The 16190-nt window shown below is 38.7% G+C and overlaps 2 protein-coding genes across 2 annotated transcripts in view; one reads left to right on the top strand and one right to left on the bottom strand.

Moving 5' to 3' along the window:
* Nucleotides 1–3650: 3650 nt before the first annotated feature.
* Nucleotides 3651–9395, bottom strand: LOC140231831 (ATP synthase subunit f, mitochondrial-like). The gene is made up of 4 exons (XM_072311983.1): nucleotides 9343–9395; nucleotides 6427–6531; nucleotides 4765–4881; nucleotides 3651–4122 (listed from the first exon to the last, which is right to left on the bottom strand). The coding sequence occupies exons 1-4, from the start codon at nucleotides 9353–9355 to the stop codon at nucleotides 4091–4093; spliced, it is 267 nt and encodes an 88-aa protein (XP_072168084.1). The 5' UTR covers nucleotides 9356–9395; the 3' UTR covers nucleotides 3651–4090.
* Nucleotides 9396–13395: 4000 nt separating this feature from the next.
* LOC140232020 (coiled-coil domain-containing protein 33-like) overlaps nucleotides 13396–16190 on the top strand; it is a 36996-nt gene continuing 34201 nt past the window's right edge. The window contains exons 1-2 of the mRNA XM_072312171.1: nucleotides 13396–13477; nucleotides 15368–15714. Coding sequence (XP_072168272.1) covers nucleotides 15447–15714 — 268 coding nt within the window. The 5' untranslated portion in view covers nucleotides 13396–13477; nucleotides 15368–15446. The remainder of the gene's footprint in view (nucleotides 13478–15367; nucleotides 15715–16190) is intronic.

The raw sequence follows: 16190 nt of genomic DNA, 5'->3' as shown, positions 1-16190 counted from the left end.
ACATATTACAAATCATCTTTTAAAGTACTGTACCAGCAGGGTATACTAGGTAAGTGCTGTATCTGCAATGCAGGCTTCATTACCAGGGCATGCAAATTCCCCCCTGACTAAGGGTGCAAGAGAGAAATTGCATGTTAAAGATTAATGCAGATTTTTCTCTCTCCCACACAACATGTAGCTGCAATAAGACTTACATGTGTTTGTCTGCCGATCTCCTCTATAAACGACAGCAATACCCACACCATTAGAAATGGTTGAGGATTTCATAGGAAAATATCATGATCTATTGGTTTGTGTGCTAGGAGTTCTGGTCCTGGGGGTGAATCGTGACCATGACAGTAGCGATTATAAATGAGAAGGACAGTGCATCTATTCTGCTTATAATTATCCAAGCATAAAAGTGGACAGTTTTGAGGTCACAAATACAGTGCTTGCATGAGTCATGAAACACCAGTATTATCACATCGTGGTCCACTTATTAAAAACAACAAGTTTCAAGTTCCATTTGGTAGGGTGTCTCTAAAAGAGATGCATTGTATCATCAAGTAGATGCGCTGCATAATTTTTGTTGTAGGTATCATTGTTCAAAATGCACGGTATCATTCTCATTTCACTGAAATAATTTCAAAGTGTGTGTGTGTAAGGAAAGACATTGATATTTTATTGGCCATGAGTTTCAAGCTTTCCTGATTTCAGGATGTACATAAGGGAATTGCTGTCTGTTACAGCCACTACCTGTTGGGTCATAAACACAATTCTTTAACTTAACCCAAACTGTTACTGCCAGGTGCAGGGCCTTGAGCTCTGCTTTGTGAGCAGGCTACTGTGATTCTCCTTGTCAAAGACTTCTGCTTTCATAGGCTATTACCCTCGTTTGACTGTTAAGTTATGGGCAAGAATAGCTCGTGATCCATCCAGAGAGCATCTACTGTATTTCGAGGATGAATTTAATGTTTTACCAAAGTCTGGGTATGCAAGTATTGAGGCAGTAGCCAGGTTGCTGGCAATCCTCGGTCCACATGAATTGGGCCGAGCAGGGACTTCTCTAAATCCTTTCCGTTTTATATTGCATTCACCTGACAGGACATGGTATTGAGTGTACTAGCATTTCCTGTAGTCGTTTTTACTTCTTGCTCGTCAGATATCAACTCCTTCAGATCAGCAGGTGCAGTGATCCACTCGGTTTCATCAGACCAGAGGGAGGCAAGTCCTTTCCTAAAAGCCATTTTCTGTCAAGCTTGTCTGATGGTAAACCATGGGACACACCATCAGTTGGATTTATTTTCCAAGTTGACATATCTCCACTGCCCATATTCAGAGCCCTCATGGATATAGTGGAGATCCTGTTGGCCACAACAGCCTTGAGTGCTGCAACCTCTGCAGCCTTGGCAGCTCTCTTTGCTCTAGCATTAAGCTGTGAACTAGTTTAGGTGGTGGCACTGCTCACCTGATTAGCACAGCGTTCTGGCCTTATCAGTGTCCTCGAGTTTAGTGTCCATTTTGGCCAAATCCTTCTGTGTGGTTATGACTGTCTTCACAATGTCCTGTGGTTTGGCTGCATTACAGGTTCAACAGTTTCAGGTAGACATTGATTTCTTCTTACATTTTGCCCATCGGCTTGTGAAATGTTGGTACGTGGTGAACACTTTCTGTTTATCAGAGTAGTGGAATCTTTATAAAGAGATTGGCAATGGCAAAGCCCTCATATAAAGAACAATGTGACTTTGCATGCATGTCCAAACCCTTTCATATTTCTTTGTTGTTGCTGTTTGTGTATCTTGATACAATGAGAAACCTAATACATGTACATATAACAAGGTAATTGTTATGGTTTTTATGTCATTGTGTGAGGTTCCACTGTACATGGGTGGACTGAATGAATGCTAGTAGCTTTGACTTAGAGAAGATTTGACTTATGAGGGATTAAAATAAATAGAATATAAAAAGAAGAGGACTTGAAAAGACCTTCAACTTCGATGATTATTTGACTTATTGACTGTATTTCAAGTGGCCAAGTTGCAGTGTACTACCCACATGAGTACTCATAACAAACTACATGTACCATATTCCACAATTTGGGACATACATTGTGTTTGTTTTATCCTGCAATAATGCCTCTTGGTACATCACTTGGAAGTCAAGTATCAAGAAACTGTACTAGCAGTACACAAGCTCTCTTTATTCTAAGGTTATCATGATCGCATAAACCATAACCATAATGAAATAGGGACTGGTTCAGTGTTCTGCATGTTGTGAAATGTTCTTTCAGCTGGATCAAAAAGGGTAACAGTTAGCTTTGCTCTATGCAAGTGAAAATATGCTGGTCATCATAAAGCTCACAAAATTAACTTACTGTAAATGTTGGTGCATGAGCAGATGTTACAAAGGCCAATATGACTTGCCCTTGTGTCATATAGAGTTATCCCTGCCTCTTTGTTGAAGGCTGGACATTAACGGCTGCATTTGCTATGTTCACAAAAATATTTTTATTTTATTAGCATCTGAAAAAAAAAAAATGAGTACTGTACCTGGATCTTGTTACTTTGTGTGGTATTCTTTAGTCTGTGTTATGTAGTTTCAATATTCAGTTCTACAATGACCATTTTCTATTTGTGCTCCTAAAATACAGTGCATCGTATTTCTCCCTTAACATAATTTCTGCCCCTGGAAGTCAAAGGGAACTTTAAAAGTATGATGGGGAATGGTACCCTGAGCAAGCACAGCATGGAAATTTGAATGAAACTGGATGTGTGACTGCAGTGGCGTATGTCGTACAGTTGTTAAAGACAAATTCCAAAAGAATGGAACTCACTCATTTCTCACACACACACACACACACACACCCATTTACAAGCCCACAGATCTCTGCAATTTGCACTGAATGAGCATGCGGCAATGACATTTTCCTTGTAATTTCTGTTATGATTCATCAAACTGTAGTACATTGTATTGCATGACTTGTACCGTATGTCAAAAAAAAAAAAATTACAATAGGAGCTCCGCAATGATATCGTTAAAAATAGTGAATCAATCTACGTACAAAGTCAGGGTATGAAACTATAACTCATTGCCCACATCTTAAAGAAAACCCCATTCGCTTTGCTTCAGTGGTCAAAGAGAAATGAGGAATTTTGTAGAGCATGTCAGGAATCTCTTCCCTCCAAGTTTTGTCTATTGTTTTCACACACAAGAGTATCGAAGTGCTCAACTTGGAAGAATCAGACTCATGACATGCTTTATAACAATCTACATTTCTCTGTGACCGCTTAACCAAATTGAATGGGGTATTCTGCAAAATAGAGCTAAGATGTTATATTTTAAGACCTTGGAAGTAGCATTTAGACAGTTTAATTATATTGGGTTTTATCAATGCGAAAATCTGATTGTAATTTTTTGGGGGACATAATGTTTCTGGCATACTCCAAGGCCACAGCATTAAAAATAAACAAGGCTTCTGCTTGATCCTCTCTCCCTTCCCCTCTCCCTCTCTCTCTCTCTCTCAACTCTTAAGAGGATTTATTTCCCAATCACTGGTATTGCACGAGTAACTTGCATTACAATGACATCTGTAAAACTTATATCTATTCTTTACTTCCAGACTTAAATGGGCCACCGTCAGATACAAACGAAGAAGCATAGGTACACAAATGTCCGGCAAAATTTCTCAAATTTTAATTTATATAGCTTCCTCTGTTTAAACACAGTAGTAATATACAAACTTCAACATGGCATTTCATGAACAGCCATGGTCTGACAATGTTCATTTATTCTCTTCAGGTCATAAATTGTGGTTTAATTTTCCATTTCCAGAACATCCCTTTTTCAAGAGTGTAACGAAATGACTCGCTGGGGAAACTGCAGACTGGAGATTAAACATATCATATGTTTTCCATCCTCTGCCTGCAGTTCCATGGATGTGTTCTTGTGTTTTGGAGAATTTCTGCATATCCGCTACACTGAAGAAATTTTGAGGTCTATGTTTCACAGTCTATCTTTTTTTTTTAGTGGACTCTTGATCCAAACTGTTGTTCCCAGAGGATGAAGGTGTTACGGGAAGATAGTGCTAAAGGTCATCTACAAGACACAGTCATCACCAGTGGTGCTTCCTGATCCGATGTTGTTCTGTGGAGAAAGTAACAACAAAATCAATAATCACATTATTTTCACGAGAAGGATAATAGTCAATTTCCTGATAACCCTGTCACTATAATGTTAGAAAATTCTGTTGAAAGAAACAAACAAAAAATGTATGCATTAGTAACAATCAACACAAATACATGTATTGTCATTTGTAGCTTGCAACACCATCTTTTTCTGTGATGATAGGAAATGAAAATACCAATATCTATTTTAAATTTCAACAGATAACAAGATGGATCAAACCTCTTACGTTCACAAAAAGAAACTTAACACTGAGTACCGTAATATCAGTGCCATGACAGACATCTCATTCTTAAATCTTGTGGATTAAGTGGTACACAGGTCTGTAATACAATATATGATACATTGAACATGCATATTACGCATTTCTCTATCTTGTATTACCTTTTCCTTCAAAAATTCAAGATGCCTCTTGCTCCATGTGCTAGGCAATGAGCTACATTACATCACACCTCTCTTAAAACTTGATTAAATTCAGGTCAGACTGCTTTGATCAAAGAAGTAACAGAGCACAGGGAGACTCCTTCAGCACTGATAGACTGGATTTTTTTTTTAAAATGTAAAAAAAAACAAACTTTGCACAACTACCTACATCCCACTTACTTTCATTCTTGTAGCGCCATGTGTAGTTGAGAATGAGGAACAATGCTACGAACTGGCCAACAGGAGCGATATTGCCACGCACTACATTGACATACTTGTTGTAGTACCTCTGGCGACCTGAGAACACAAACAATGTTTCACTCATGAACTCCCCATCAAAGCCATATACAATCATACTCAGTTGACGATATCTATTCTATGTCCAATGAATTTCCATAACTTCACTGTATTTCTCTTATCATACAGTACTTCTAAACAAAGTGCTTCAGTTTCCTGCTGTAAGAGATGAATACTTTTTTTTTGGGGGGGGGGGGGGGGGCTGAGGATCTAAAGGCCTTCTTGCTTGGGAAAACTGCATGCAGTGTTTAAGTATGATTCTTGACTGCATAGCACAAATGTCTGATTGCAATATCACACAAACCAAGAAATATTTTACGGTAACAGGGGTCTGATTGCAAAATCACACGAACAAAAAATATTTTACTGTGACATCCTGAACCATAACATGTAACTGTAGCATTCAGCAGATAGCGAGATGGCATAACCTCTGCCAAGGAATGTTTGCAGTATTCATTTAGCACTGTTGCTTGACCTATTGCAGTTACTGACTTGTTTATCAGTTGCCTGTAAACATGAACAGCATAGGTTCAAAGACAGTGCAGTGGTGGCAAAGTCTGGTAATCATGGACAGAAAAGTTTGAAGAACACTGGGAATAAAGACCAATCAGTCAATGGAATATCTGCACAATCTCGTGTAATTATCAGCTGCCATTGACTTCACATTCTTTTCAAGACAAGCAGGAGAAAAAAAAAAAGCAAAAATTGTTCCTATCAACCTTGCAGGGCGCATCATCTTAGATTGAGAGTGCTCTTCCTGGAAATAAGCTTCATCAACTTGTACTTGTATGATTCAAATACAATGTACTGTAAAAGTGGAAATTTTCGCGGTGTTGAAATTTTCGCGCATTTCGCGCAACCAGAAGCTAACGCGAAAATAAAAGCATGCGAATATTTTTGCATGCCACGTGTTCCCATAGTCGATGTCTTGATTCCGCGGAATTAAAAACACGCAAAACTCTTCTTACCAGGCCAAGCGCGAAAAATTAGTCGTGTGAAAATATACACTTTTACAGTACATGTTTGGAGCTCAACAGACATTGGAGGAATTAACATTATAGAGTGAAACGAAGAGTACCATGCACGCATTGTATGCTTCTATTTTTCCACCATGGCAAATTTTTCAGGTGCCCCATAAGAAAAAGTTTCTTGACTGAATTTTTGCATAATTTTTGTCTAATATAGCTCTTAGGACTTACAACTGTATATATCCCTATATTTTTATTGAATGAATAACAAGCCAAACGCAGCCAGGTAAGAATAAATATGGGTAATCCCAGACACCAGCAAGAGTAATTAGGAAAATTAACCCTAAAATTCATACACTGATTTCAGCAACTCAGAGCTGGTACCGGGGTAGTGTTAAGTGCACTGAAGCCATCTAGGCCTATTGTGTAAGATGTGGTAACCTGGCTTTGCCCATATTGACAATCCTAAATGTATTATTCAACAACTGGGAAATGTGAGGGGAAAGGTCACATTCCTACAGTACTGATGCCCTTGCCAGTAGCATGAAGTGCACACAGAAGTATCAACCATACTCACCCCTTCCTAAAGCCCTCACAATACCAGCTGGGCTGAAGGAGCACGTAGCCAGCCATCTTGGCAGCTGACCAAGTCTGACCTCACTCAACCTCAGCTCTGCTATGCCTGAAGAACAAAAAATAATAGCAATGAGAACCAAGATGTTACCCCACTCTGTATTTGACACTGCTTTCACACTGCCATCCCAATGCATTTACTACTGTGTATTTCAAATGCAGTGATTAATAAACAAATGAAATATCTACTGGACAAGAAGTAGAACCTTCAAGCAGTAACAACCCCTGTACCTGTAGCAGCTCACTGTGCTAGACGGGGATGGCTGGTGCAGTAAATACAACTCACAATTGTTCTCAGTATAGGACTAGCCTGTCCAGACACCATGCTTTGCACAGCGTCCGACAGCTACATGTTCATAGCAATGGTACTCTTGACTGCAAGGACACAGTGCCCTACAACTTCCTCATTCAAACATTAAAATCTTACACTTTTAACATGTATCTACTTACACTACATTCAATTTCTGAAGTCTGACTCCACCAAATTCTCAATCTTTGACTACTAGGAAGCAATGTCATTATACCCCATGAGTTCTAGTGGTGAAGGACTTGAAGCAGTTTCTTGATTTTTATTTTCTCACAAAACCCACATTTTGCACACAAAGGCCCAAATTCACAAAGGTGGTACAATCTTTGTCCATGGTTTAAACCATGGACAAAGACCGTAGTTTTGTATGGGGCACCAAGTGTTGCATGGCCTATTTCGTTACGAAATCAGTCATTTCCTCTTAACATTTCGTAACGAAATAAACATTTAGTGAACGCTGGTGTACTTTTGCACATGTTTGTCAAATGACCTCCAACCATGCACAGACTCACTCTTAATATCCAACAGCCTCAAATAATTGCATCTGAGTGAGATTCAAGTCCAGTAGAAAAGTAATTTTTCAATGTTTTGACACTTTTACACGTCTTGTCAGAATATGTCCATCACAGTAAGTTCGCTCTGCGATAACTGTATTGTGCACAGGAGCAGACAGCGCAGCACGGTGTACAAAGCATGTTCATGACAGCGAGCACCGTAATTGATCTGAATGTAGCTATCTCACAACGATTGGAGCAAGTTCTTCTATGGTATCTTGGAAAAGATTACTTTTTCTGCCTTTCCCTTAGCTTCTACCGAGTAGCGGGAGCTATTGATTGGGGTTGTTCGTGTTCCGCGCGTGTGTGTGTGTGTGTGTGTGTGTGTGTGTGTGTGCGCGCGCGCGCGCGAGTTACATGTGTGTGTGTGCATGAAAGAAGATTGTGAAAAATTTGGTTATAAGACAAGGGTGAAAGAATAAAGCCTTCAAAAAAAAAAATGCTTGGTAAAGGGGAAAAAGGAAATGAAAGGAAAAAAATGGAAAAATTTAAACGAAAGATTTACAAAACAGAGTTCACTAATATAATGGAAGGAAAGAAAGAAAGAAGAGAAACTTGTATTTAAAAGTAAAGCAAGGGAGGGATGGATATGTCTGAAAAGAAAAGAGGAAAGCAAAGAGAAATATAATATATTATATATTGAAAACAGGAAAGCACTAGGTAGAATAGTAGAATGAGAGATGAATCAAAACTGGATGACAGCAAAGATGATTAGGAAGGACAGAAAAAATTATACAGGTTGTAAAGGAAATAAAGAATAGGATTCATCAGAACATCACATTAAAAAATATATAAAATACATTGATGGAGAGGATAAAAAGGAAAGACCATTGTAGTTGGAGGGGAAAACAACCCAATAATGAAACAAAGAACAATTAGAGTGTAGGCAGGAAGAACAGTGGTAGGAAATTGAGAAAGTTAGACAAGAGGAAAACCACAAAGAAATGATTGATAGGAAGGAAAGGGAAATTTAGGTATACCGTAGTTATGGATAAACTCGGCCTAGTGGGTAAACTTGGCCCCCGGCGGGAGCATAGCAAGTGGCAGAGTTTACCCATAACTATGGTAGGCCCTACTAGGATTGATAGATTCTAAGTTACTGATATGAAAATGAAAGAAGAAAAGAAGAAAGAGAAAGATATAGGTGGTAGCACACACTCACGCACGCATTCAACCGCAAACCACTTTGGAGTTACAACCGCTAACGCAAGACTTGGCCGAACGAGAAAAAGAGAGAAAAAAAAATTACTTTTCATTTCAATGACACCATAGTCTAGAAAAAGCCACAGTGGGCCAGTGTCGCTACATTCAGCCAAATGATTGAACCATTCGTACTCGTGCTTGTGTACAGAGCAGCATTTCAAGTGATCAAGATTTTCCAACGATTTACCAACACTTGTACTGTAACTACTAAAAGTGCATACTGTAAAACTTCAAGTTCACATCTATTCGACTTCAGAGACTCAGATGCAAGTATTTTAAAATAAGTAAGAGCAAGCGATGGATAGTTACCCGAATAATATGTGCATGTTTGGTGCAAAAGTACACTAGCGCCAACATGCAATATTGTATAGATTAAAGACACCAGACACTGAATAGAGTCTAGGAGACCTGTGTATAATCTAAAATAGTAAAAGGCTTTATAGTGCAGTGCCCTTCAGTCGAGACATCATCGATTGCCCTCCGCCGACTCGGCTCCGCCGCGCCACCGGCCGCCTCCATCTCTACACATTGTGTAGGGCCTAGCTCCAGGCAGCTGGCGCAGTCCCTATCTATAGCCGCTACGCAGCCAGCGCTCGCGATCCAGATCGAGAAGGGCCCAGCCGCGGCGGCGTTTCTACGTCTTATTCTGAGAATCCTTGGCATATCTTGCAAAAGTATTCACGGTATCCGTGAAATTCACTGTTTATAATGTAGTGTACTGCTGAAAATGTGAAACGACTGGACAAGTTCGTTAAAGAAGTAATGCGAAAACGGAATGTACAATTTTGATACTTACTCTTGTCAGCCATGTTGGATGTCACACTACACTCGCAAAGTAGTTCCAGCAACTTGAGGAGTCGAGTAGCAATATTTAGTTCCGACTGAAGTGACACGGTTTGCAAGGCTGTGATACGCGGGACTCTTTTCTTACTCGCATACAAGATCTCCAAGTTCCTTCACAATCAGGCTCTGTTTTGCTCCGCCAAGGAAATGTGGTGTATTTCTAGACAAAATGAATGTTCACCATATTAGTATCCATTTTTCTTCCAGGTCCCTTTGCAATTGGTTGGTGTTGGCTATCATCATTTACAGAATGGACATCCCCACCTTCATAATTACAGTGCATTTATTTTGAAAATCATCTTATTTTTTTTAATCTCCCTTTTAATTGTTTCCTTGCCGCTTCATCCATGCATTATAGTTTCATTACTACTCAGAGCAACACCTGTTCAAAATAGTATACCAATCATGAAATGATAAAGATACGAAAGTTGTCTGCCGCTTAAGGAGAAATTCTTTAATAAGGTCACTGCTTCGTGACAGCATGTGTAAATTATTTCATATCTGTGGTTTATGTATATCTTGTTTTTGGTCTGATTTTTATGAAACCACTTCTACTTTATTCGTCCGAATTTCTACCTTGTTGACAAGAAGAAATTTGAAGGTTGTGTGAAATTACACTTTTAAAAGACATAATATCAGCAAATTGAAGACTGGGTCTTTTGAACAGGAAGGGAAATAGTTAAGAGCCGATATGCAAATGAGTGAACTGATGATGTCATCCCGTCACATTATTTCATCAATCGTGAACGAAAATGACAAAAATGCAATATGTTTCTGTTATCCAAGTGTAAAGCATGATATTCGTATGTTGTTCATGCTTGAATAACTACCGAATGATAATAATTTGTTATGATATCAGGATTTGAGACTGGGGCGTAATTGCGTTTGAAGGAAATCCCCTGGAAATTTCAAAATTTTATGTATAAACAATAGATGATGGCGAGTTGTAAAGGGACATCATCACTTCGCTATTTGCATATTCATATCGACTGTTCAAGAAGAGTAGGCCTACATGTTTCCTGAAAATGAGCGAAACTTCAACATGTCATAACTTCCTTATTTTTCATCCCATTTTGATCAAATTTTCACTGCTGTGCTAAGAAATATATATATATATATATATATATATATATATATATATATATATATATACAGTATATTCCTTCTTTTCAGAATAACTCTCAACTGCAATTAAATTCCCCATTAATAAGGACTGGATCATAATAAAATTTTCTCTTCACGCACCATCCGTTAACCATTTTGTTTCCAGATAAAAAAAAAAAGAAGAAGAAAATAGCTTCGAAATGGTGTTTAATACCAAAAGCAGTTCACCAGTGATTTCAATACTACACGGTATAGATATGTTTTATGTATTATTATACTCGACGACGGATCAAAATGATTATATCATTTCAAATGTTGGGCCTGTCCCTTTTTGCGTGTGTGTTTCGCCACTCCTGCGGCGGATACACACACTTCAGAACAACGAAATATCACATTCTAAGGCCCTTCACATGTATTCATATTGGCTGCCATCTCTCAGGTTATATAGTTGTTGTATTTATTTCTGCCTGACATGCCTGACTAGCCCTTGTAGTCGATTCACTGCCACAGATGGCGCTATATGCGCTACCGGCAACTGACGGCAATTCCTGTCAATGTTCAAGTTGAACATATACACCTCACTTTGGGATATTCATATTATCAATGAATTTCCTAAAGTTTTCATTTAGCTCATGATTGCGTTTGACTGTTTTCATCAACTGTTTCTCCTTCCCTCTCTCCATCTCTATCTCTCCCTCTCTTTCTCTCTGCAACTCCCATTCTTTTTCAAATGGGCTATATAATTCATAAGGGATGATAATGATAGTTGAGATTGGGAATTCCAGATTTTAATTTTTTGCGAGATAAATACAAACAACTTATAAAAATATCACACAGCATATCACAATCACAATGCTAAGAGGAATCCATACTTTATCAGTTTTGAAATGGATTAGATATATGTCTTTGAGTGGTGTTATCATAAAGGTAGGTCCCACACAATTTTTGAGAAATTTTTCATGTTTTCGGATCTCTAAATCATTTCAAAACCAATTTTCATGAAATAGACTTTGAATTCCTCTTAGAATGGTATAGTATTCTTTCATGAGAAGTTTTTCATCATCTTACAAAAAAAAAATAAAATAAAAATAGGAGCCTAAAACTAGGTCTCAACAAAAACTATACCATCCCTTGAACAATTTAAGATTGGTGGTATCTGAATACGAGGCCTGCGACCGGAATTCAGGACCCATTCTTTCAATTGATTAGATTTCTCTTTTGTAATGAGCATGTGTTACAGGACTAGTATTTTATCTATAAAGTGACAATTTCATTCATTAGAAAATAATGAGAGAGGGAGCCAAGGTGGGGGGAAAGATAGTTAATAGGAGAGATACTACGATTTCTTGATGGAAGTAGTCAAACACAAATACTTATAGTTATAATATAGGCTAAGCTCAGTGAAAACTTTGAGGAAAATGAATCTGGAAGAGAATGTTAGGTAAAAGCAGAGAGGGTGATGGCCTACATATAGCATGGGCCGCAGAACGTCTTGTTTTTGGTTTTGGTTTTGGTTTTGGTTTTGTTTTGTTTTTTGTTTTGTTTTGTTTTTTCGGGTTTTTTTTTTTTTTTTTTGCTTTTTTGTTTTGTTTTTAGTGTATGGGGGGAGGGGTAGTGTGTGGACCGATGGGGGCTCTGCGGCCCCTGACCAACATTGGTTCTTGAAAGCATTGTCATCTCACTTCCCGGGTTCAAGTCAGGTTGCTTGTGTGGTATTGCCCTTGATCTAATACTTAAAAAGAAACAACAACAACAACAACAACCAGACAACAACAACAGGGAGTCTTCATTGGCATAATAATCTCTTGTTAGTAATTTCTTTATAAAAAAGAGACAAAAAAAACTAACGAAAAATTCTGCGAATCTAACGCAGTTCTCCAGGAGTGGAGATTGGTAAGTCAACAAAAGAAAGAAAGAAAGAAAGAAAGAAAGAAAGAAAGAAAGAAAGAAAGAAAGAAAGAAAGAAGGTTGTGTCGAGTATTCTCTGGGAGGGGGTTAGGGAGAAAATGCCTGGATTGTTTCATCATCTATCAATTTATTATGTTTAGGACGGTGTCATAATATCATCGTTATCATTACATGTAGGGCTATTTTCATCATTATTGCTGTTGTAATCATAATTAGCAGTGGCGGATCGGGGGGGGGGCGCACCATGCAGGCGTGCGGCCCTCTTGTTTTTGTTTGTTTTTGTTTTTTAACAAAATGAAAAAAAAATGGGGGGGGGGGGCTCTTGCCCCCTTTAATTTTGTAAAGGCGCCTCCCCTTTGCGGAATTCCTGGATCCGCCCCTGATTAGTGTTGTCATCATCATAATCATCAACATCATCATCATCAACATCATCATAAATTTGTAAATTTGTAAATTTATGTTGTAAATTTTTTTTTCTCCTGGAGGCGCACACAGTTATCAATTATTGTACCATTGTATCACATGTATTTTTCTTTTCTTTTCTTTTCTTTCTTCTTCTTTTGTTACTGTTAACGCTGATTTTGTTAATGTTATTGTGTTTTCTAATCTATTTGTATGAGTAGCAAAGTGCGCTTAGAAACGTCAGTATGAAGCGCCATATAAATGCAATTATTATTATTATTATTATTATTATCATCATTATTATAACTATATACATGTTGTAGTCGTCGAAGACCTCATCGTCGTCGTGGTCGTCGTTGTTGTGTTCCCGCCTTCTCCATTATCCCACCGTGCGGAATAAGATACTAGATCTGTCTATTATTGTAAGTTGAGAGAAATGGGGAAAGGAGCTATTTTTACTGGAGATGATGGAGATGGGAGCTAAAAGGGAAGAGAGATGATGAATGATGGAAGTGGGTGGCCGTGCGTGCTGAGCGTGCACCCCGCCGCCCGCGCCCGCATTAATTCCCTCACCGCGTTGAGCTAGCTGGATGGTGCTATGGCGACACGACAGATATTTTTACGTCTGCTCTTGACTGTAAATCTTGTGCGAATTTGAAGGTACACAGAAAACGGTAGGTTCACATATATCTATTCTGAAATATGAATTAGCAACCCATTTAGCTTCATGTGGTATTGTACTGAGATATTGTTGTCGCTTAATTCGGTAAGTGAAAAACTAGTATCTTGCTAGTTTCGAGAGTCGTTCGAATACGAGAGAGATAGAAATCGTTCATTACTTAGTCCCAGGTACTAAAACATGTGATGTGTTTTATTCAACGTAAATTTAAATTAAAGTTTACACTCACTCTTTCTAGACTTTTTGCTCTTTGGTCTTAGTGCCTTTCGGGGGCAATTTTGTGTTTCAGGATTGCCCAGGATCGTCTTCTTTCGATGCCTCAGAGGAAATGGAGGTAGCTTAGTTTAAGTATATAGATCTAGATTGTGACGAAGTTATGTTTAACATTACGAAAAGATAAACCCCGCAACCATACATTGTTATCAATCAATTATGTTATTGTTTAATAGTCTATTTCATCAACTTCACAATGATCACATCATCAATAGGGCGGTGGTGGCGCCAAGCGCATTAGAACCACCTAATCAAAGATACAGGATTACACCAATGATTGCCACAAAATTGATTAATTGACATATAAAACACTGCGATTAACACTTGTCACTACATTGATTACTAGAATACAGTAATACTAATAGTAAAATGCTAGATATAGTATCAGTAGTAACAGATATTTGAAATTCTGCATATCACAAAGAATGTTCTACAGAAAACTACATTGGTTCAGATCAGTTCGGGAAACCCACTCACAAGGGGGGCCCCTCCTTATAAGTAACTCGTCCCCCTTATAAGTAACCCGTCCCCCTAATATAAGTAACCCCGTCCCCCTTATAAGTAACCCCCGGGGCACCCCTTGTAAGGAGTCTCCACGCTTTTTTGCAATGCAACGCGAAAATGAAAGGACTGCGGCAATTCGCTTGATTATGTCCATAAAGCTTCACAAGTTTCCTAGTTACTCACGAAATTTGAGCAAAATCGGTTTGAGGCATCATATCTAAAATCATGGATTTAAATGCGATGTCAAACGACCCATGCGAATGCTGAAATGCGTGCGATTACTGGCGTGAGTGTCGCCAGGCGCGGCGGCGCGGCAATGCTTGAGTGCAGACGTGGCGACTGAGTACCGGTACGGAGACTTTCGTTCATTCAGGTGACCACCTGAATGAACAAAAGTCTCCGTACTCAGTAATCGCTCGCATTTCAGCATTCGCATGGGTCGTTTGACATCGCATTTAAATCCATGATTTTAGATCTGATGCCTCGAACCGATTTTGCTCAAATTTTGTGAGTAACTAGGAAACTTGTGAAGCTTTATGGACATAATCAAGCAAATTGCCGCAGTCCTTTCATTTTCGCGTTGCATTGCAAAAAAGCGTGGAGACTCCTTACAAGGGGTGCCCCGGGGGTTACTTATAAGGGGGACGGGGTTACTTATAAGGGGGACGGGTTACTTATAAGGAGGGGCCCCCCTTGTGAGTGGGTTTCCCGAACTGAGATTGCATTGATGAAGTGTGCAGGCTCAGGGGAATCAAAGAATTTGCCTCCCTCTCGTCACCTCGCCCCAAGCTGGGAAAAGATATTCACATGCAGCTGCAGTGGCCTCTAAAATTATAATGTGATGAATATGGTGGAAAGGTCAAAGGCCTAATGTTATGAGGATGTATTAGATCTGTACTGTAGAATCAATCACTTGATCAGTGTGTGCGTATATTTGGACAGCTTTCTTTGTAGGCCTAGTTGAAGTAGGTATTGTAGCCAGCATAGGGACTCAACCTCTACAGACAATGCAGCAAAGTTTATGGATTATGGTGTTGGTCATGCTTTGTAAATTTTCTAATACAAACAAGCTCTTGAGTCTTGTACTTGTTCTACTCTTCTTCCCCAGATCCAGATGCCTATATGAAGAATTGTTACATGCAGGTCAGCTGTCCTCATGAATCTTTGAAGATACCTCACCATTTAAAATGAAGCCAGTAGCAGACAGCCCGTGTGTCTTCTCAGTAAAGCTGGGACGTGCTTCTTTCAGTGTCCCTGGGAAAATATACCTCACACTGAGTATCTCAAGTTCGTCGAATAGAAGTTTGTTGAATGAAGTCATCATCAAATCAGGAGACTCGGAGATGGAAGTGAAGAACGACACATTCACCACAGAAATTGTCAGTGTATCTCCAACGAGACTAGAAGAAATCTACCATTTCAGAGATACCAATGTTACATTTTATCTTCCTAAAGGTATGTGTGAAGCAATGTAATTAGGATTTGTATGCTGCAACTTGAAAGAAACTAACGCGTACAATTGAATTTGATGTTAAAAAAAAAAAAAAAAAAATCTGGGCCCTGTTTCATGAAGAGTTGAAATTGATTATAATATAGTTGATTTCAACTGTAAGTCTATGGCAGCCTGTGCATGTGTGGTAAGGAAATTTAAAATCGATTTTATCTTTTGATAAAATGGGGCCCTGGTGTGTGTGCACAGAGGGTATTGCATAAAAATCAATGATTATGAACAAAATCTGCTTATCTGCATATAATATGTAAATAGATGCCTCTGTTAATTGATTGTTACATAAGATACATAAGTACATTCATCATTATGTTTAAAGCTTAGTTCCAGATGACAAAGGACAATTTCACCTTCATAAACATAAGGATTGAGAGAATGTAGCAATATTAGTAGAACACATCATTGAGAGTTTGAGAAAAATCGG

Source organism: Diadema setosum, chromosome 8 (assembly GCF_964275005.1).
Source record: "Diadema setosum chromosome 8, eeDiaSeto1, whole genome shotgun sequence".
Taxonomy (NCBI): domain Eukaryota; kingdom Metazoa; phylum Echinodermata; class Echinoidea; order Diadematoida; family Diadematidae; genus Diadema; species Diadema setosum.
The sequence above is the reverse complement of the archived record's forward strand: the minus strand, read 5'-3'. Positions and strand labels throughout refer to the sequence as shown.